General features: G+C 36.0%; 1 protein-coding gene and 2 long non-coding RNA genes across 11 annotated transcripts in view; 1 reads left to right on the forward strand and 2 right to left on the reverse strand.

Annotated features, from left to right (window-relative positions):
* LOC107265462 (tachykinin-like peptides receptor 99D) overlaps positions 1 to 24,057 on the forward strand; it is a 91,385-nt gene that overhangs the window by 58,950 nt on the left and 8,378 nt on the right. For all 6 annotated transcript variants that reach the window (XM_025083324.1, XM_025083314.1, XM_015734938.2 and 3 more), the window contains 2 exons: positions 17,443 to 17,661; positions 20,069 to 20,219. In XM_025083324.1, the coding sequence (XP_024939092.1) occupies positions 17,443 to 17,661; positions 20,069 to 20,219 (370 nt within the window). The remainder of the gene's footprint in view (positions 1 to 17,442; positions 17,662 to 20,068; positions 20,220 to 24,057) is intronic.
* On the reverse strand, positions 6,524 to 10,210 carry LOC107265574. Of its 2 annotated transcripts, XR_003059246.1 has the most exons (5): positions 9,911 to 10,210; positions 9,321 to 9,825; positions 8,261 to 8,489; positions 8,020 to 8,158; positions 6,524 to 7,941 (listed from the first exon to the last, which is right to left on the reverse strand). It is a non-coding gene; the product is annotated as an uncharacterized LOC107265574 (long non-coding RNA). The 2 variants fall into 2 exon arrangements; XR_001537231.2 differs by having other exon boundaries at positions 8,261 to 9,825.
* On the reverse strand, positions 10,369 to 17,547 carry LOC107265553. Of its 3 annotated transcripts, none has more exons than XR_003059244.1 (10): positions 17,411 to 17,547; positions 17,013 to 17,242; positions 16,788 to 16,928; positions 13,587 to 14,949; positions 13,202 to 13,503; positions 13,004 to 13,076; positions 12,761 to 12,915; positions 12,401 to 12,569; positions 12,216 to 12,292; positions 10,369 to 12,135 (listed from the first exon to the last, which is right to left on the reverse strand). It is a non-coding gene; the product is annotated as an uncharacterized LOC107265553 (long non-coding RNA). The 3 variants fall into 3 exon arrangements; XR_001537228.2 differs by having other exon boundaries at positions 12,508 to 12,569; positions 13,004 to 13,143; XR_003059243.1 differs by having other exon boundaries at positions 13,004 to 13,143.

Raw genomic sequence — 24,057 nt, forward strand, 5'->3', positions numbered from 1 at the left:
GTGCTGCCCTCTTATCAGCGAAAATTCGAACTAATGCGAATTCTCTAATAAGATTTACTCATTGAAATTTCGACTATGGGATTTTTAAATTGAATTCGGGATTATTTTATCGGAGAAAGTTCACTCTTTCTCTCAGAGATGGCGCCACATATCATTCCCAGGAGGTGCTGCCCTCTTATCGGCAAAAATTCGAACTAATGCGAATTCTTTTATAAGATTTACTCATTGAAATTTCGACGATGGGATTTTTAAATTGATTTCGGGATTATTTTATCGGAGAAAGTTCACTCTTTCTCTCAGAGATGGCGCCACATATCATTCCCAGGAGGTGCTGCCCTCTTATCGGCAAAAATTCGAACTAATGCGAATTCTTTTATAAGATTTACTCATTGAAATTTCGACGATGGGATTTTTAAATTGATTTCGGGATTATTTTATCGGAGAAAGTTCACTCTTTCTCTCAGAGATGGCGCCACATATCATTCCCAGGAGGTGCTGCCCTCTTATCGGCAAAAATTCGAACTAATGCGAATTCTTTTATAAGATTTACTCATTGAAATTTCGACGATGGGATTTTTAAATTGATTTCGGGATTATTTTATCGGAGAAAGTTCACTCTTTCTCTCAGAGATGGCGCCACATATCATGCCCAGGAGGTGCTGCCCTCTTATCAGCGAAAATTCGATTAATGCAAATTCTTCAATAAGAATTTACTCATTGAAATTCCGACGATAGGATTTTTAAATTGAATTCGGGATTATTTTATCGGAGAAAGTTCACTCTTTCTCTCAGAGATGGCGCCACTTATCATGTCCAGGAGGTGCTGCCCTCTTATCGGCGAAAATTCGAACTAATGGAAGTGCGAGTACCAAAAAGTAAAAGAATTTTTTGAAAGTGGCCCTATCGCAATCTAACCTGTACCAGCCTCTTCTATGGACCATTCTAAGTTTCTGCATTAAGAGATCTTTTTCAAAATTTCAAGGAAAAAGCCAAAAACCCAGCCGTTTCCGAGATACAGCCTCCCAAATGTGTAATTTCAAGTATTTTCAAAATTCAAGAATAGACTGTAGCCTATGTAACCGTATGCTTTTCAAGGTAACAAATATTAACGTAGGATGTACAGACTAAATAAGAATATCGGGTAACATAGGGCTAAGCAATTGACTAAGAGAATTCACTTTTTTTAGAAGGTTGTATTGATAAAGGAAAAACGATGTCAGAATGCGGATAATATGGCAGAGGTGGAATGGAAATAATGATAGAGAAAATGGAGCATACCAGGAAAGAGGTGCCGAAGCATAAGGGTGGAGGAGAAGGAAAAGGATGTTGTTATGATGGAGAAGAGTAAGAGAGAAACAGAACTCACTCATACTCTGGAATATTCGCATAAGGCAAAAGAATATCAACGTGTGTATGTGTTTAAAGATAATTTATTGGACAACGAAGCATAAGGGTGGAGGAGAAGGAAAAGGATGTTGTTATGATGGAGAAGAGTAAGAGAGAAACAGAACTCATCGAAGGAAAAACCCTCAGGAAAGGAGGAAATTCGGGTCGAGCAACGAGGAAAACGCAAAAGAGGAAGATAAGTTAATCGCGAAAGATAAAGAAAGAAGGAAGTAAAGAAGAAATAAATATATAAAAAGAAGATGGTTGGAAAAGGATAATAAAGGTGCTTCCAAGTGACCAGTATAGTACCAGTATTTCAAGTGTTAAGTTGGCACCGCACTTTCTTTAAAGTGTCTTAAAAATATTTCAACAATAGGCTTTTTCAAAGGTACTCGAGGAGTTCTAAAGTTTCTGATAAGTTTGAACATTGGTACTTGACTTAACTTGAATTTAACGAAAAACTGAGGGTGCAAGCGATGGGACGCAGTGGAGATTCATTTATCAGAGCTGGTGCAGCTGATCCGTTAAGGCCAAGAACTGCGTCCAGAAGACACTCAGGTGGGCATTGCACTGCACTTCCAGAACACCCGCAGAAAGTCCATAGAATTTCCCGGATATCGCGAGAGCAACGCGAGAAGTACACGAGCGATAAATTTCTATATCGTATCGAAACACAGCTAGAAAAATTATCAACAGGCAGCTCGTGACACCTCGGTCGGTGCCCCGGGACAGACTGCTCTGGCAATAGCCAAATTCGAGAACTGATTCGAGAACCAAATTCGAGAACCAATCATTCTGATTGGTCGAGATCCTTATAGCCGATAACTCTTCCTTTTCCGCATGCCGTCCCTTTGAATCAAATCGAGAAGCTTCCTTAGCGAATCGATACGTAACATTTGGAGATCCTCCACGGCCGCTTCCCCAGGACATCGGGCAACAGCTGGGCACCACATCCTTAAGTCGGGCAGGAGGTTCATCCCCTGGCCCTTAATCGTAACGAAACCTTATCCCCGAAAAGTCAAGACATTCATTTTGATGTGGAGCATTTTTATTAGTTCCGAAGAATTCCAGCAGATGGTGCTGTGAATTACTTACGGGTATTCCCGGAAATTCCTCTAGGAGACGTGGAATTCGGAAAATTCTCCTAGGGCCGAACAGCATATGGCTGCTAAGGTTGCAACCGGAAGCGCGCAATAAGGTTGCAAAGGCTACAACCAGGAACAATATAAATCCCAAAGACTCCCGTAGACTCCAAAATCTACGGTCGAGGAACATAATTCAAAATGGAATATGTAGACTTCAAAAATTTCACTGGTTTCCAGCAACACAAACGAAAGTAGGGATCACTTAAGTTTTTTTATTAGATTCATGAGAAATCTTTGAATTTCTTTAAACGTTTAGAGGTGGCCGCGGATGCTGTACTAGATCTTACGCAGACTTAAGGATATGCAAATTTATAGAAAAAACGTTACGACCAACTTTATCCAAAACAAGGACGACTATGGCGAAACGGAATTAATTTTAGTTAATGAAACTTCGCACAATACTGAATTGTCTAGCAAAGTATGGGGTTCAATTGAAGTTTCAAACTAGTACTGAGGTCCAGGACCTTCCATTTATAGCCTTACTAAGAGAATCACTCTCGGCTGAGAAACTTCCAGTAGCTACGAGCTGAAGGAATACTGATAACGATTTCAGTGATTCTGATAAGGAAATTCAAGATAACTCGGACTATGACGATGCAATCATTAAGACGGACGAACCAATTAATTTATTAAATATTGATCTGAGTCGGATTGCTTCTGTTAAAAATTCATCATTCACTGATTCGGATGATGAAATTATTGAGACTGATGCTGACGTGCACGGATCTACGTCTGAAAATGATATTTGAAGAAATAAGTCGATTGGTCAGTTTACAGAAAATTTTCCGAAAATTGAAAAGGTCAATATACAAAATTCTAATTTAGTAAGCGATTCGAATGATGTAAGAAAAATAAACGTCAGTCTTGATTTTATTGAAGCAAATGATCAAAGTCCACGATGTAGCGATCAATTGGATTCGAAATTGAATATGTTTTGGGATATTGATGATTTAAGGAATTTTCATATGAAAAGGGTTGCTTCTGGGAAAGGGCAATGTCGAGAGCATCATTCAGGATGAAAAGAAGCTTTTGATGCTGATAGATTATATTCATGACGAATTTCGTGAGATTTTACGGTAGTATTTGATGGCGAGAGAAGATCTGAAGAAGGATTGGTTTATGCTACTGGAAATTATATTATCTGCCAGAAAAAATCCATTTTTTATTTCTGCACTTCCGCCGGAAGTGTCATTGGAATTTGAAAATTTTCTGAAGAATCCTTCGCACCGACTTGACAATAAAATGCGAGCAGATAAAAATTGGGAAATTTGAGTCTTAAAAAAAAAATTTGTATACTTACCATGAGAAATATATATATGATAATAAAAATGTATAAACTGACAGTGTTTTACCTGAATGAGAAAAAAAAAATCAAAATCTTGATTATTCTCCAATAAAATCCAAAAATAATATAGACGAACAATTGCATTACCAAGAGCCAATAAAATATTGGGAACTGTTATCAAGGAATAAGACATTTAATCAAGATTCCTATATTACCTAATATTGACAAAACGTTGATCAACTATTCGCCAAATATTATGTCAGAAATATCTGAAGAAATTCTCCGTCAGACAACTCGGCTGATGATAAAAGGATCTTCGCAAATATTGAAATCAATATTTATCGACAAATCAATATCAGTCAAACCGTCGTAGCCGTTGAAATCCAAATCAAACCAAACTTAATAACAATACGTTATGAAATTTCCGCAAATATCAGCCAATCCACTAGTAAATATCTAAGCAAGCTTTCGACTACGTTACCACAGATAAAAATAAAAAGTATCAATGAAATAACTAATAAAAAAAAAATGCTAAAAATAGTAAAGGAATTTGAAATTCCTTTAAAATTTCAAAATTACGATTTGCAAAAATCAACTGAAACTTTCCAATGACAATTCGAAGACAACGACGATTCGTTTTGATATAGAAAAATCATTAGACGCTATACCGACTACGGAAAGCTATGTATTGTATAAAGATTTAAAGAATTTTTTCCAAAAACAGAAATAACAAAAAAGCATACATTGTTGTTGAGGAAAATTTACTGAAACTAAGCAACGAGTCTTCAATAACAGTATCAGTTGAACCTGTTGATTCTGAACCTGTTGCTGTCGAAACGGAGACAGATAAAAGTCAATCTGGACCAATTGAATCGGAGGCTGTAAACAGTTCGGATTTAAATATAAATATGATAAATAATATAAAATAATAATATCAATGACGTTTGTCAATCTTAATCCCGATAAATTATTAAATCGTCAATCAAATGATGAATCGTTACCCTAAAATTGTTGATACCCAAAAGGGAACATTTAAAAAAAATGCATACCAGACTTGCCTGGTAATCAAGATGGTAAATTGAATTTAGAGCAATATGGAAATTCGGACATGAATCAGGGCTACCAATATGAGAGTCAATCAAAATGTTAATACGATAAGAATAAATGATCAAAGACTTCCAGTATTTTCATATAACCCATAAACCCCAATGAATTCAGGTCCACGCTCCCAAAATTGACGCCTGTTCTTAATCAATTCCAAAATCCAAAATCACAGATACAACCATAACCAATGTGAACCATAAATTCAATATGGACACGAATCAGAATATCAATCTAAATCTAAACCGCCTAAGCCACAATGGAAATATCTCTAATCAAGAATCACCACAAGATCAACCACATTCGCTCATACCCGATTCGCAGCAAATATTAACCACTAGACACAATAGGTTAAGAAAATTAGGACCAACGGAAATCAGTATTAATTACGTATTATCAGCATTAATCAGTATAATTATGATCAGCGATACCAACAAAAACCCAAAATCAAACAAAGAAACCAATAGCAGTCCAAAGAGTATGAAGAAAAATATAAAAACCCTCATTTTCAACGAGAGCTTAGAAAAATATCTTAAAAGCCCAACTATCAAATTGAAACCAAAATCCCATCTTGTTGGAATTTCAAAAAAAAAATCTTTCGATAATAGTAATAATAATTTATACAACGACAATCGACATTTTCATTCGACTCAACCCTTTTACTCTAATTTATCTATTTAACTACTCAAGAGTAGCCTAATTACTAAAGATCCTCTAACTTCCGCTAATCCAACTATACAAATACCCATCAACACCAAAGTTATTATTATTGATGATTTTGATATCATCTTCAGACAGATCCTATGCTCTACCAAGCTCTAACCCCATAGGACCAGGTCGCCCTTTAAATCCCGTTGTGACAGCTCGAGTTGCCCAACAAGATAAATTTAACATGAACTACGACCCGAGCTTTAACTACGATACAAACTATAATACCAACTCGAAAAGTTTCAACAAGCCAACTTCCGGTCTTTCAAATAGAGCCCAACAACAGGAAGTGATGGTTCGAACTCTTGTACCACGATGAACAGAATGATAATGACGGAAATTTGTAAACAGTAGTTCAAGATATTCTTTTAAAAAATTTTCACAATTATATGAACCAAGAGGATGCCACTTCCGGTTACATAAAAATTTTAAATACTAAGTGACATTAATTGAAATACAGGTATAATAATACAGATAATACATATTATGATAATCAATTACATTCTAATAGTTCTATCTTACTGATGTATACGTCAACTTTATGTAGGAGATAAATGACCTTTGACACGTAACATACTCTAAGATCAAATTGATAAGTCTCATGTCACAAGATTGTTCGATATGAGCTGTTGAACAGTTAATGTACACAGAGGTCATATAATACTTTATGCTTGATACGTGTGATGATATATGATAGATAAGAAGACAGTCGACACGTCATAGCCTTATAAATTTTATGTGAACAATAAATAATATAATATAAAAAGTAAAGTACTTGGTTGAATAAACAAATATTTGAATATTAATAAAAATTTCTTATATATTCCATATTTTTTATTTATCGATCATCCTGAAGTAATTTGACGATCACTATAAACTATAATATTTTGCTCTTTAATAAAGTAAGAAATTTAATAAGGTTCACAAGGCACGCGTGATGTAAAGTTGACTATAAAGTTTTTTTGAAGAATGCGACTGATCGGCGTTACAATAATAAAGTTTAAGTAGAGAATATATTTGAAATAAAAGCGAGAATACATTCAGGATAAAGAATATCAACCGAAAACGAAATGAAATTGAAAATGCTTCCACTGTGATTCTTCGTGAATTTATTAATAGTACCCGTTGAGTGAATCGTTTGAATAAACAGAGATGGCGCCACGTTCGTGCGGGTATTAATTAAAACGACTAAACCTTTTAACGAGTTGGGTTGTAATATAAAATAATTAAGGTAACGAAAGCGTGGGGGTGATAGGGGAGTAATTAAATAATTTCAAACGATCCAATGCAAAGATATGGGTATGATTGATAACGACAGTAATGTGAATTACGATTAGAGTTATATGAGCTATGAATTATCTTTGCTCATTCGAAGACTGAGATTTGCTTGGATTTGCCTTCCAAATGGAGGATTTGTGTGATCATAAACTTTTAAATGTAATTCAAGGAAAAAAGAGTGAAAGCAGAGATTCACTATGAAATTTTCAAAATATCAACTTCTCCGGCTCAATGCCAGAAAGCTCTAAATATAATTTATACGCGGAACCATTAGACTTCGCTTCCCGCGAAAGAAATCGACGTGTTTCAAGCGTTAGCTGATATCACAAAAATTCCGAGCGACGAGCGGAGAGAGATAAACGAGTGAAAGGGAAGGGTACAGCCGGAAATTTATCGTTTTACAGAAGAATTGGCGCGAGCTTTCAAACCGCTTTTCGTAAAATAGTGGAACGATAAGAGCGTCTAATAATTTCAAGTCAGGGAAACAAATGACTCCTAAGTAAGAGAGCGTATCTGCCCAGCATACCAACACGAAGATATACTTAATCTTAAAAATAAAAAACCCCACTTCGACTAACCGGTCAATTTAGTTAGATAAAAAGGTATAAGCTTAATATCACGTTTAATCAGAGCATATTAAAAATGAAATACCTTTTCAAAAAATTATATCTAATTGCTCAATTGAAAAATATCCTTAATCAAAATGTACACTCCGATATACGTGTAAAAGAAAATTTTTCCTCTGCAATAAGATAAACTTTGATTTAAGATAAATCTCAGATCCTAAGTCGTGAAAGGGCTTTCAACGAGACACAAATATCTATTTTTTCCTCTTTTTCTTTGTCTAAGGGCTATAAATTTCTACGTCCTCCCAAGTCCCTCAGTGGACATTAAAGTTTTTGGAATCACCACCAAGAGACTGTTCTCTGGGAAAGTCGTTAAATCCAGCTTAGATAGATTTCATGAGTGTGTGGTTTGGGAATACAACAGCCTTCTGTAAGCCCATATGCATGTTCCTGTATATCCAGTTATTCTGCACTGAAACAAATTGACATAATTAGAAGCCTGTATAAAATCAAAGAAAATAAAATTCATACACAGTTCAAAGGTTAATACCATAGCATGAAAAATTTTCTTTAAACCATTTTTTTCATTCCTCACACAGATTCGTACCATCAACGTGACTGGGTCCCCCATCTCTAGAATTGTGGACTTTGCCCAAGAACCAAAAAGGACACAAGTCATGCAGCATCCCCTGCAATTGCTTCTATGTACATTGTCAGACAAATAAAATACAGACAGACAGTAAGACCACATGGAAAGCCAAATATTAAAATTTGAAAATTTCTTCTCTTACCCCATTCCAACCTTTCACTGTATGCTTTCTCCCCCTTTTAAATCTCTTTTCAACTCTCTTCCTTCACACTTTATTTTACTTCCTTTATTATCCTCTCTCCTTCTCTTCTTCCTGCTTCCACTTCACGTTTTCCTCATTTCTTCTCTCTTCTCCATTCAAATTTCATTCCTCCACCCCATCTTCCATATTTTCGCCTGCTTTCAGCCATCAGCTCCACCTTTCACCCCTTCTATACCAAGAAGACTAATTAATTTCTGTACCAGTACTCGATGCTCTGCCTTTGTCTCCGAAAAGATGTAATACACTGATTAAGTTATTGTATTTAATAACACATCATTCATGCCCTGGCATCCCCTATTGTATACAAAAGTGGAAGTACGGATTCAATGAACTGACGAATCGTTTGAATAGATATTCAATGTGAGACAAATTTTAATGAAAAAAATTTGCAACCATTAGGCAAAAAAAATTAACGACAACATTTTATACAGAAGTTCCTTTAAACAAAGATGAATATCGATATGAGAATTCGTTCTGAATATATATCTTGGAGAGCGCACAAAAGGCACGTATCATATATAATAAACATATATATATATATATTTCATGAATAAGTCTTTCCTCCGAAAACGTATATGTTACTGTTAAACGCGCTAAGCTATCCGCGCAAAAATATTGAAAAAGGGACAAACGTTATTTCTCATACCAGACTTCACGACTAATAGGACACGTAATGGAATTTTACAAACACTTTTCCAAGCCCGAGATGACAAATACCGTAGGAAAATTTTGATTTATAATGATAACAACCTGATGGACCCTTTCGTCATTTCCAAGAAAAGTAAACATACACGCATAACACATAACCGTGAAATACTATCCACGTTAAATTTCCAAGAAAATTTCTTGGCCGTGTAATCTCCAAAAATATATATAAAAATATATATATGTATGTATATTATACATATATAAATTTCTTGACGTATCCAGTATTATGAAAAAAAAAGCACAATCATTTCTGTATCTTGTCATAATATGTACATATACGTGTCGAACGTACCAAATCGAATGTCTTCTTCTTGTTATTAATATTATTGTTATAAATTATATAATAAATTTCTTTTCCAACCCATTCGTCGTCCCATTTGATCTGGTCGATTTTACAAATAAATCCTCGTATTTGAATTTTGGATTTCAAAGCAGCTATATGACAGCTTTAGATCCTTTATCATATTATAACGTTGAAATTCTTATATCTTCGCCATTGTATTCTTTTTGTAGCATGAATATTTTTCGAATTTCCGCTTAGAAACATCCTTCCTTATTTGAACGTCTTCCGTGGCTCTTCTTCGTGAAAGGATGAGCTTACTTCACCACCAATGTGAACCTTTTCCCATGTTTTTAAGGATTTCCACGTTTCCCACCGACATAAAATCCCTCGAGGACCATGTGCCACGGATACCAAACGCCGACGGTACTGCAGCCATTATTTGGATAATATAATTTGACGTCTCGGACGATCTTCCCTAAATATTCCAAAAGGAGGTCAGAGGTCACTGGATAAACTGAAAGATAAAATTTAATGAGAGCATACTCAAATTTTCTTATACAACCAACGCAAGCATTGAAAATATTACAAAAATTTTGTACCATTGACAAACTCCATATTCGATATGTTGCAGCAGTTGTTCCCTCGAACCCGAAAAGTATCTTGAACAAAATTACTCCGTAGTTATAGACATATAACTGAGAACTCAAATATATAACTTATAGATATATAACTGAGAACTGTATGCATATATAAAGTAGTACCAATGTCATTCCTTTCCAGTGAAATTGAAATATCGCGCTGAAACCCGCTGAGTAACGATCCAGTCGTTCGTCGTTTTGTCGCCCGTTTGGAAACTCGTAGAAATATCATAGTGACTGCGGAAGCTATTGTAATATATAAGTAAAGTGTTTAAAAAATCTGTCAGACCTCTTGAAGTTTACTGATAGACACAAATAAGAATATATTCATTTGAAATAATGAATTTTCCAAAAAATTTAAATATACAATTCAAAAAAATATTTGTCGACGCCTTAAAAGTATTTTTATGAAAAAAAAAATATATTCTTTAAATTAATATCAAATTTCAGTTCGTTCTACAAAAATTTCTTTTAATTACTTCTTAAGTATCCACTTCAAGGCCTTCACGGTCGCGACTGTCAAGGATGGAATATCTTTGCTTAGTCAGATATGTAGTAACAATAATTTACAATTAATATATATTACATAAGTATATACGTATACAAGAATATTCACGAGAAACGCATCACCCGAAGTTAGCCGATTCATTTGACTTCCATAACGGAACCACCTTCAGGCGGTGCTTTTGTCACGAATATAACATTGTACATACACATATGACGCAACGATTAGCACAGTCACTATTTCTACCTGCGATCCAATTAAATCGCTCAACTGCATTTAACAAGTTAAACGTGTACTCTCGTTATTAAATAATCGACCTGACGCCTGACACACGAAATGATAAAGGTAATACAAGCAGTGCGCATTGCGACGACACATTTTATCGAATGATGGACGTTTCAGTTATTTAATAACAGGCTCAATCATTTTGCGATACGCGAAATACAGGGGAGATATGTCCGAACCAGATTTAATTGATAGATATCGAGATGACACATATGCATATAGTCCTATTACTATATACAGTGTTTGTGTGTATACATATAGTATAAATATATTTCTTATTAAATTTTCTAGAAACTCTTACAAATTTTATACTTTGAGATTCGTCACTGGTCTCGCTCCAACTAAATCATTATTCTTCATGGGTTCTTGGAAAGAACTGCATCTGACAGAGTTATTAAGTTTTTATACCGTAATGCACTTTGTTACTGGAGCCGCGCACAGTGGAAGCTATATAATAGTATCAATAGGAAAGTAAAATTATGAAAGGAAACTGATAATATAGGGGGGGGGGAGATATTAAAAAGTGAAGATAATATAATTATTACTTGAACAGTGTAAAATCTCAAGATGGTATCTTGGCTTGAGATAATAGATAATTGGATAAATTGCTAATAAATAATTGAACGAGATAACATTTACTAGAGGGACAATAACAAGTGTTTTGTATTGTTAAACGCGCCAAGTGACAATGTGAATAACGATTGTGAAACGGTGGATTGTATTTTTGGGGAGATATTAGTTAATTAGGATAATTAAAAAAAAATTTATAATTGACTAATTTCATGATTCTGTATCGAGGATGAGTTTTGGATACAGGATGAAGTATTTCAGGGGTTTGTGCTAATCGGTAAATTAATGTCAGATATGAAATGGCTAATGTGAATGGTCGAATTTATTAAGTATAAGAAGTAGTTGCGTTCTTAATTTTGTCTAGTGCATTTTTTAAATTTACTTGACATTAAGATTACTGTGCTCGAGTCTATTTTTTTCTGACTTTTATTACTTGGCATAATTCTTGAGTGAAGATGAAGATACTCAGGGGTTTCGTACGGTGTGGAAAGGATGGAGAGGTTAAATATAAAAAAAAAGGAGGGTACGACCTATGTATTTTCACCCTAATAAGAATATATATCTTATGGGTTACGATGCAGCTGGATAGCACCTTCTGGAGTATAAAACCTATGGTCCCATAAACACCTTCTAGTGTTTCTGACATCCTGAAAGCTAGTTTAACCACCGTGTCAGTTGATGGCAAAGATTCTCATGGGTATCAAGAACCACTTCATCCCCATATATTACAGGGGTTTGAAACAGGAGATCACTGTGACATGGTGAACGTTGCCATTTTACATGTCCATGAAAGAGATCTTCGACATGGATATCAACAACTATCCCTCTGGAACATTTGAATTTTATTATTTTTTAATATTTACAAACCAACACAGTATTTTAATGAGAATTTGCAAATTTACTTACCCACAATGGATGTTGGATAAAAACTGTTTTCATCAATTTATAAATTAGTTGTTGCATCTTGATTAGATCTTCAATCCCTTGGAAAAAGTCATAGTAATTATATAGGCAGATAAATTTACTAGTAAAAAATTGCTTTCAACATTATAAATCTGAGAATGACTCAAAATTATAAGGAATCAGTTTACCTGTTAGTAAGTAGAGGACTAAAGGGATTAAGGGTTGTTTGATGTGACGTATATATGTATCAGTTGAAAGGGATAAAATGATGAAAAACATGAATGGGATGGCTTACGAAGAAAAATCCTCCTGCTTTTCCTTTCGACAAAGCTTGGTCTTCCAGCTTCTACATTGATCCTGTCGATGCCCATGAAAATGACAAAGAACATGAATAGAGCTTTAAGGATATTGTGAGAATCCTTGTCAGGGAGTTGGAAAGAAAGAAAAAAAAGTAAGAAAAAAAAGAAACTTGTCCCCTGACATTTTACCAAATCTTACCCTTATACAAAAAGGTAAATGTCTATGAAATTAAAAAATTTTCATTTTACCTGGATTCTGCCTCTGAGAACATACATGAAATAAAGGCACGTACCGGTGTCGCCTCAAGGGATTAATAAGGATGGTAATGGCAACCTAATTCAAGATACCATAAGTAACGCTTAAGCATTACAAGAAGGATAGGGTCCGATAGCCGCAAACCACCCTAAAGGGATTATGATTAATGATCGACCGTTACTGTTGTTAGAGATATCTCCAACAACCCCTCTCGCACCATCCCCTATCATACATACCCCTTAAAGTGACATACTGCACCCACTGACACGAACCGTGAGGATTTGTGGCCAAGTCAGGATACCGCCATGGCTATGACGTATAGTTCATATCAAAATCAGCTTCGACCAATAATCAATAACAGTCTTAGATAACAACCCTTAAATAATTTTAAGATAGAAAATCCAAAATCATCCCTTCTAATAAAACATACGTACCTATTATTGTAAGAGGCATTTAACATCCATAAATATTTATCCCAAACGGTTCTTCAAATATCATCGAAACTGTCTCTTGAATGCATGTCCCAGGAGTCTTCAAAACATCAAAGGTAACGTCCCCCGAGAAGGGAATTCAGTAGGGGATGAAATAGCATTCTTCGGTAGACTGCGACAGAAGAGCTCCTGTAAGTAATTCCAAGGGAGAACATGATCCCGGTACGTAGTCAGGGATTTGTCTTCCTGTCCTCGCATAGAATATGGATGCCGAATGGAGTGACTAAGAATTTGCTGGTTGAATCCTGAAAATCGAATTTCGTATTACGTTCTCGATTTGCTCACAGTTATTTTCAGTGTATCGAAATGGCTTTAACCCACCGCTTACCTTTACAGGGTTTCGTCGTGAACGGGAGAAAATATCAGCATATGCGTACCAAAGCATTTTGTAATGATACAATGGAGTGTAAAGGAAGCAAAAAAAAGGCTATTTAATTCGCACGATTATAGTTTGCCCTTACGGCACGAGAAAAGTAGATTAAAGGTATATTCGTGAGACAGCATGAAAAGTTAAAATAAAACATTATTAATTAATAAGATTCTTAATTACAAACGTACCAACATCATTACCGATACCACCGAGGGAAAAGTGCTAACAGGACCAGAACTAATTAAAAGCGCTATTTTAAATTCCTAAAGACACACCCGTGTTTGATATAGGAACGAGTGTTCGCAGAATTTTTTTTTTTTTTTAAAACGAAGCAAACGACTCAGTTATGAAAGTCTCGAGTCTCCCTTCTTATTTCTCACAATTGCCTTTCTCGTAAAATCGACTGAGACTTCGCCGTATAGAAAGAAATAAGAGAGTCTATCGATCGGTCAGTGTATAAAAACACAGAAAATGTGGAACTAAAAAGCGATTGGTTTTGCACGAGTGTCTTACGGTTAGATCCGCCGTCTGAGAAATGGCTTGGACAGCCAAGAGACGAAAAGTGAGTCACATTACATTCGCACGACGAGTTTCAAAGTTGGAATTCGAAAGATAGCTACGCCTGTGACTCGACAGAGGAAAACATCCACAAAAAGTAAAACAGCTGGTAGCTGGTTAGAAGCTCTGAGATAGGATTAGGAAAAGAAAAAGATTCATAAAGAGAAAAAGACCCAATAAATAATAATATAGGTAGGAATGACAGAAAAAAAAGAAGTAATGAAAGTCAAATTGAATATTTGAGCATGTTAGTAATCCGACAATTACACTCCTTGCTACCCTTACGCAACAGACCCAAATAAGGTTCGTGTCCATACTAAGAAGATTACAGGCTTTCCTATTCCTTAACCCAACCTTGCCATTTCCAGAAATGGCCAAGAAAACTAATACTCCCGTATCCCTTGAAAGCTTGTAACGTCGTTTTCTCATACAGTGCATCTGACTCTGCCTTATCTTCCCTTATCGATCTAAACTGCTTGACCCGAGATTGCGCCAATTGCACAATTTAACACAATTTTCAAGCCTCTCCTTACGAGAAGATTGTACTACAATACCCTGAAGGGGTTGGACGAAAGCTAATACAGAATTTCCTGATCCCTCGACGTAAAAGCTCCTGGAATATTCACATCAATTTGCTGAGCTTGCAGCGAGCTTTGCCGGTGCTTCGAAAATTCCTGAGACCCAAGGGGCCGTAGAGGAGGGGTAGTAAAATACTTTTTTTTTAAACCCACAGCAGCCAAACGCGCAGCAACCCTTGAAAAACCTGAAAAAAATAAAATAAAAATAAAATCTTCAAAATTAATAATACAGCTTATATAAGCAAAGTGTATAAATTAATAATTAATACTTCGTACCCTAAAACCAATTATTTATTTACCCCCAAATCCACTTAAATTTGCCAAAATCATGTCTCACTGACAGCCGCCCAATATCAATTGAAAATATCCGCGGCGGACAAAAATAGCACAAACGTAACGATTTACTGATAATCGCACTATCGGATCGTCGAGTGAATTGCATCGATTAAAAAAAAGTAATTTTAAAGGAAAATTATAACGATAACCTGTCAAGTACCATAAATATGTAAATCAATGACATTGATATGACGCTGACTTTATCGCGCTGTGCAGACGTCAACTATACTCGCAGAAATATGCGTGTGACATGTTACACGCATATACGAATAATACATATTTACATATGCGTGCACATGCGTATGTGCTATTTTCGGATTATGGGGATAATCGTAAAGCCTGGAATAGAAAATACGGGATTTGCCTGGTATTGGCAGTCCGAGAGTCTATAACATAATATGCTGTTAAACCGATATATATATATATATACTAGCCATGTGGTTTCTTATACACATATATATATAGATAGGTATATATACATCAATGAATAGATTATGTAATGAATCGAATGCTGCATAGGGGGAGATTTCCAGATAAGGATGAATTTAGATAAATTCCAGGAATATACAGGATTTATATAAAAATTAAAAAAAAAAAACTTTACACATTTAGCATACTTTTTAATATACCTTTCTTCTATACTCAACGTGCTTCACTGAACTGATGTAATAATGTAAAAAAAAAATATATTGAGTGCTTACCAAGTTTTTTTGTAAAGCACAGGTGTGTCACGGGTGGGGTATGGCGGGTGTCTATATTCACTATATTTTGAGTCAATATTTATGACACCCTTGAAATTTTACAACCCTTACAAGAGCAATATCAGGAAGCTCTACTTGTCATAGATTCTACTGACACAACCCTCAAGCATAATCCCTTAATTTAACACTTGTCACTGCCTTTGTACAATACAGGCATCCAATATACAGGGTGCATACAGGTACATCGGTACAGTATATACAGAGTAAATTTATAAAATTTATAATCTCTTTACAATAGCATTCTAGGCGATAATGATTATCAGATTGTTATTCAAAAGCTAGAATTTCAATTAATCACACATTCTACATATTTTAATCACTTAGGCTTATCATGTGGCATAGATAGTATCGCTTTATAGCTTTTTAAAATTACTTTAATACATGTTATCCGGCACCTGTTTCCATCGCTATCGTGACGCTGTAATCTAAAAAGTCATAGCTATACGAAGAAATTTCACAAACCGACTGAAAGGAGCTTTTTCAGTGCCTTTAGGAACGCGAGGCGGTACCAGACACGCAAGCGCTCGAGCAGTTAAATATTAATTACCTATCTCGGCTATAATCAGAATGTTAACACAGCCCTTTGGCAATACCAAATTAAACACTGTGAGCGTCAATATTTCTCCAAATAATCGCAACCTGAGGTAAAGTGGACGCAGTGAGTGATAAAAATAAATAGATTCAATAAAAAAAATTAAAGATAAAGAATAACTCCATTTCTCGACTGAATACGATGTAATATCCAATGGCGACTCTCGCCATGGGAAACGTGCACCGTATATGTCGTACAACAGGCAAGAGATATCGCGGCCAGGTATCAATAGCAAGAACGAAAGTATACACGTGACGTAACTGCAGCCACGAATTTCTCAGCTTTTCGAACGAACGAGAAAAAGGGAAAAATGATAAACTACCATAGAGCATACTTTTTCGATGGAATCGCGAAAATCCAAAGAAAATTCTATAGATGCCATCTCGTCTCCTATTTCTCAGTGCGAGCGTAAAGCTTCGTTTCTATGTTCCTCAAAGCATCAACTTCATCTTCGTTTTCGCTAAGTAAACCCAACCTAGAAATATCATTTTTTTTTTACAAAACATCTTCCACAGCCCTAATGGATTCCCCGTACCCGTGGGAAGATTGTTTACTAGACCTGCAGTACGCTGTTGCGTATTTCACGACGCAACAGAAGCGTCGCGCCCAACTTATTGTTTGACATTGTCAATAAGCAAGTCGTCTGCCCGATCCTTATCGTATTCCCAGCAGCAAGCTTATATCCCCTAGCCATTAACACTGGATATACCAAAGATTTTCGTTAAAGGCATATTTGCGTTGAAAACAGTCAGATCGACTGGCGATGGTAGTCCAGTGTTAAGATCGATCCTTAAAAAAAAGCATAGATTAGATTGGATAATATTTTCTGACATGCAATATTTATTAAACAGACAAAAAGAACCAAATTTGGTTTAACATCATTAAGAAGCAAGGCGTCTACCCAACTCCTAACGTATTCTTAGTACAAACTTTTTCAGTCCAGATGGCGCCACTTACCACTGTGTTAATCCACGATCGTATGCTTTCAGATACATGGCCATTATGAATCCACTGAAGCCACGTATGGGAAGAAGAGCGACACTCTGCATAGCAATAGCAATTTGGATAGTCGGCGCCATTTTGTCACTGCCAATGTTACTGTTCTACAAGACGTATACGCAAAATTTTGTCAACGGCGAAGTACGTGTCATCTGCTACAGCGATTGGCCAAACATAAGCGACGACGGTCTCAGCTACGAAGAATATCTGTAAGCAACGTTATTTTCTTGAATGAAAGAAAAAAAAAAAAAAATTGAAATTTTTTCAAAATTGACTTCAATGGAATCCTGAAAAAAGGACAATTCTATTAACGAAAAACTTTCGAATTTTTTTTCCACTTTTTTTTTTTTAATAACAACGCTCGAAATGTCACCGTACTGTGTCTCCGTTCGCGCTAATGCTCCTACTTAAATTCATAAAGCCCAAATTTTTCCTCCCCTCGTCCTCTCGTGCTTTTACACCGACATTACGGTGTAAACGTTTTACGACAAGCTCCTTTCCTTTGCTCATACCGCAAAAGCTCAACTCGACCCTAAAGCTCACATTATATCCTCGTGTTATATATTATACGAGGCAACGTAACACGCGCTTGATATCGAGCCAGCGCAATTACTGGTGCGCTTATAGCCGGAGATTGTTTCTTGAAGCTACCGGAAAGATACTGGTATATACATATAAGTGTACACGTATATAGGAATCATCGAATTGTTAAAAAAAAAATAGTCGACTTCCGGTTATGAAGGTTCACGTTATTATAGCAGAACGAATCTTTTGTACGCCGCCTAAATACACACACCTGCCATACGTGGAATATTGATGGGAAACGGTACTTTACTTAGTATACCGAATTTAGCAAGTTTTCAAGGCAGCACGATAAACGCAACTCGGAGCTCGAGGATCGCGCAGCTATTTCACGTATGTGCGATCCACGTTGGTTAGAAGTTACAATTAAAATGTAAACACGCTACACTAGTAACTTTTAACATTTGAACTTGTCGAAACGTGTGATTAATTATTTGTAATTAATTAATTGGGATATTACGGATGTTATCTGTGGCAATGCGATCCGTCGATGTCAATTAGACAGTAACGAGGTTATTTCGTTAAAATAGGATTTTAAAAAATTCCGTTCGGTCGTTAGTACCGATTAAAAGAAATTCAATGGTAATGTAAAGGGTCGGAAGACAAGAAATGACCAGGTAAAATGCCGCTCTTATAAAAGGGGATGGTTCCATCTCCTTCGAGTTAGGTTAGGTTCGCGAATTCTCATACGGTAATTATGGCAGCGTTACTCCAGCTACGGCTTATCTTGGATCCTCCTGTAGTCAATGCCGGGAATGTTACTTGAGTCTTTTACGAGAAGCCACTTGACACTTTTGGTATTTTGTCTCGATGAAAAGTCGTTAGGAAACTAACGAGTGGCGGCGCCACTGTCGCTTGCATTAGCTAACGTGTTATATTTGAATTAGATTTACGCGATTACGAAAACCTCTGGGTTAATCGGAAAAGTGAGGACAGTCTTGGAATCCGCGTTGAGTTTGCGTGAAAATAAAGAAATGAAATGATTGAGAAATAAAGTTAACTATAAATTTTCTACGGTAGCTGCTATCGCGCCTAACGCATCTACACTGCAATACATTTAATTAACGAGGAGCTAGTGAATTCAACACGGTTCCGATTTTATCTAATACACTTTCGCAATTCGGGCAATGCCATCGAACAAAGAGGTTCTGTAATTTCGAAACCAAGAGCTTCGTCTGGTGAAGCATTTTCCGTCTAACAAGGACAAACGTTCAGTGTCAATAGAGACAGTAACGTGTTGGGAAAATTATGAGAATTATCGTCACGAGCCAAGCCACCCCATACTATCATCTCGACTACAAATTCTAACCTCTTAAAAGCCATTCAACCTAACAGACTGTACTCCGAATTAATATAATACATAAAACAACTGACAAGAAAGCCGACGAAGAATTCGTCTAAAAATCTAAGCAAGTATTAACGAATAAGAAATTTCTCAAAAATATATTAAAAAATTGCATCACTGTCAAAAATTTTTCAATTAACACAAAATCCTATTTGCAAGCAGGCTATTATAAATAAAAGCTGCCACATGATTTTTCAAATCTCAGGCAATTTCTTAACAAAATATTGTGAAATTCTATCCCAACGCTTTAATGCTATAATTAATCAAGCCAAGAGATAAGGATAAGGATCAGTTCGTTAGGAGTGAAATTTCGAGATTGAAAGCTCTAAAGCTTCAACCCTCCGCTTCGCGCAATTTGTTCTCTTTCTCCGCCTGCTCAATCCCATTTGTACTTGTGCTTCAAGAATCCAGCAATTCGCGTTCATTAACGTTGCATTAATTATCCAGCTATAAAGAACCCAGTGTACTTATCAATGGCACTAGCGATACGTAATACGAATCTAACAATCAAAATGTACATCCGAGCACGTTTCAATACTTCAATTCAAATATCACGTGATAATGGAACTGAGAAAAATTTTTTTTTCAAAAAATTTCGTGACTAAGTCATACAAAAAATTCTTTTCACAAATTTTATCATCCTCTCTCAAATCTTCGTGTAGATTAATCTTATTTTCTTTGTTTTTCAGGTACAACGTCATTTTTATGTTTCTAACGTATTTTCTACCAATTGGATCGATGACCTATACCTATGCAAGGGTTGGCCTTGAATTGTGGGGCTCGCAGAGCATCGGCGAGGCCACGCAGAGACAACTGGATAATATTCGAAGCAAACGAAGGGTGCGTGTGCAAGAAGGATATGCTTTTGTATATATATATTCTGAGAAACAAAAAAAAAAGTAATACCGCTTTTTCACTCCAGCCAAGTTTACTTCATTTTTCCCACTTGGGTTCGATGAGGCTGATATCTTATATATCGGACATTAAGACACGTAATAACATTAAAGATTAGCCCCGGTGGAAGGTACCCGATGACGTTAGCGGGGTAACCCGCACTTCTACAGCCTGATAATATTGACTTGATCCGAACTCGTAAACCCTCACTTATATTATTATTTTATTACTGGCAGGTTTCCATGGCGCGAAACTTGCCTTATTTACGGTTCACGCTCAGCGATCAGGGGTGGCATTATCATCCCTCAACTACCAGCAGGGTAGCCAAGTTAGTTTTTATTTGCCTTTTTTTTTTTTTGTATTTCTACGATTTTACCTATTTTTCACAATTCTCAACGCTTTTATACGTTTCATCGTATTTTTACCTGCAACGCGTAAAAGGAGTTCTCGGAACGACGTCGACAAGACGCGCGAACACGATACTATCCAATCACTTTGAAATAGTCCTGTGGACTGACATAAAAATTCCATACGATTCTATTGGGATTTGCTGCGTTATTTCCGATAGCCGTGAATGCTTTGTCGGTTCGACGTAAAAGAAATAAAGAAAAAAAAGAAAAAGTCTACAAAAGATAAATATTATAGATCTATGTTACTTGGACGTTCAAATCGAAGGGGAAATTGTGATAGAAGAAATTTCTTATTTTATCCTTATATACGAAGGGTCTGTATACGTCGATCGTATACTAGGTGGTAATACAAAAATATATTTCTAGTCAATCTGAATATTGAGAATGAAATGTTTGAGAAAAAATGTTTAATTAGAAAAATCTTACTTCGTACAATTAATTCAAAGGGAATAAATATTCGTGGGAGAGTTTACTCTTGATTTATCGTACCTGAAATTGGTTCTCTAAAATTGCTAATAAAAAAAAAAATCTGCTACTCAATTAGCAATTTAATTAGCGTCAAAGACGTTTCCACGTGTATCGATAATAGGAAGGGGCGAATAAAGAAAATATTGTTGAAGATACAAACTTTCGGTAGCTACTTATAAAGAAATTCTACGGGATCTTAACGAGACCTTGAAAACGCACCCTTAGAACAATATCGTTTTATCATAATTAAACAGAAAATTGGATAACTATTTTTTTTTGTCACTTTGACAAATTTCGATTTATAAACGGATGCAATAATTTTTTAATCGTTCGTGACAATCTAAATCGCAACAGGTTTCCATTCAATTAAAAAAAAAAAAAAAAAAAACAAATAGCCATCCTACCTTGCAGTTGAGTTTCCAGAAAGTTCTTCCACAAGAATCGGGAGGTTATCTTCGCAACGGATATTGAACGAATCATTTAATTTCCGTCGCCGGATCAGCTCGTCCCTTCAAAGCCGTCGATATGCGTAATTGATAACTGAAAAAAAAAATATTCAAAATTATTATTCATCCACAATTCAAATATTCCAAGATCACTTCGACGTCTCCCCTTTGTCTGATACAACGAAGTGAAAGAAAATAAAGAGTGTCTACAAAGCATTAAAAAAAAAAAAAAATTCGACCAATAGCGTTACTTCTAGCAGGCAAGTATTTCTCAAAGCTTCAAACAACAACTGGATTTCCCTTTGTACGTCTTTTGCATTGTATCTTCCATGGTGAAGATGCTTGCATTGCTTTGCGTTATTCGGTGCACCCTGTATACGTTCTACGTATGCGCGTATAATAGGCGTCAGACAGAGACCTTAGAAAAGCGAGAAGTGTCGCTGATCGTCATTGCTTCTCATCACCGTGAAGATGAAGGTGTACCAGATTAAATTTCATTTTCACGAAATCTTCCCCGAAGCCCACCTAACGCTAAAATATGGCGGTCCAATTAGTTTTAGGCACACCCTGTATAAAGATGTGTCCCAGCTTAGCGTCTGGACGCCAGAGGCGCAACCCGGGGAACCGAAGAGACGAGAAGCCACGTAGCTTGAAGGGAGTTTCAGCGTTAAACCCCATTATAACTTGTAATTAGGTGGTCCCGCCTATAGCCGGCAATCTTATGGCTGATCCTATAAAGATCTTGTACATGTTCATTTTCAAAAAAAAAAAAAAAATTCTTAAATTCTGTGCTGATCGACATTTTTTTAATACAAATTTAATTATTTAACCCCATTCGAATATTTAAGAATCAAATTCATTAATGGCGTCGACAGTGCCTCCTGTAGGAAATTTCGAAAAAAAATTTTGAACCAATTATAAAAAAAAAATTTTAATTCACTCACCTCGGATTCACCAAAAATTTCATAAATCCTCAATACAGTAGACTTCGTTTAGTCGATGCTCGATAAGTCAATTCCTCCCCGATCTCAAGCGTATTTCAACCCATTGGGACACTCGGATCATCCCCACTGCCAGTTACCAACTTTATGGTTTTACCCGCACGAAAAGACTGAGTGTTTGAAAAGAAGCAGGTACTATAAATTTTGATGAAAAAAAAAACTCAAAGAGCGGGGGCTCTCCCTTCCCCTGCACCCGAAAAACATTCATATAACGAGAATCCACTGTGACGTTTTAATCGTTGTTTGTAACGTTTAACCGTTTGTAGTATTTTTAAAAATTATAAGCGCTGCCTATCATTTGTTCTATGAAAAAATCTATATTCTGAATTTCCAAAGAATTGCTGAGAAAAAATTTAAGTTTTCTCGTGAAACGGCTTGTGATTGTATGAGAAAATTGATCGCGAACAATGACCATGCAACGAAGTAAATAAGTCAGAAAATAAAATAACTAGTTCATAATGATATTGAATGGCTTATTAATGCGAATAGGGTATGGAATAAAATTGGTTAAGAAAATTTGCAACATAATGGCTATACTTGTCCGAGTACCATATTAAATTTATGATATGCACGGCAGTTGATAAACTCGTATGGTTATACAGGTTAGCCATTATTAATAAACCAGTATAGATACAGTAGGCAAGCATACTAATAGGATACGGATAATAGAACGAAGCAGCTTTGCATAATAGGAAAATCCAAGAAACAATAAAGCGTTAAGCTCGAAAAGCACAGGGAGTTTACTCCCGGGCAAGTTCTCCAATATGAAAGCTATAAAATAAATAAATAAGAAGAGAAGAAACGCAAAAAAGTTTCATAACTAACTTACGTTAACGATCGAGCAAGCCGGGTGGAGATATAAATTTTCCTAAGACAAAGAATCCGTCGGTAAAGAGGAGAGCCCCCGTCGTTATCGACAGAGTCAAATGAAGTTACGCGCAATAATAAAGTTTCGTAGGATTCCGCAGTGCTCGACTAATATATAATTTTTAGCAATTTACCAAGAGCAAACGAACCGACAGCCCCAAATTTGGATATACCGTATTCGAACAAAGCAAGAAAGTCAGCTGAGTAGCCAATAACGTCGTGAACGGTAAGGAAAACCGTTTGTATAAATAGGGTTTAAAATGCGCGGGAAATCGTATAATTTTGAAATATTTGAAACCGGCCGTTAAGAGAAAACGAATAAAAGGAATGCTTGGTAATCCAATATCGCAAAGGATATCAACGAGGGGGATGACGAAAAACCAAACACCCCCTATGTACGTATACATATATATACGGTTCGGAAATAATAGCAGAAAGAGAATGCGCAGAAACTGCGTTGATGGGAGGGGAGTTACAATATAAAAGGGGAATAAAATGTGAAAGCTTTACGAGGATCACGGTGGCAGCAATGCCGTTGTCGGAGTAGTGTCGTGGGAGCAGTAGTAGCAGTGGTGCCAATGCAGCAGAATTT

This window comes from Cephus cinctus, unplaced genomic scaffold (genome assembly GCF_000341935.2).
Source record: "Cephus cinctus unplaced genomic scaffold, Ccin1 Ccin1_scaffold0020, whole genome shotgun sequence".
Lineage (NCBI taxonomy): Eukaryota > Metazoa > Arthropoda > Insecta > Hymenoptera > Cephidae > Cephus > Cephus cinctus.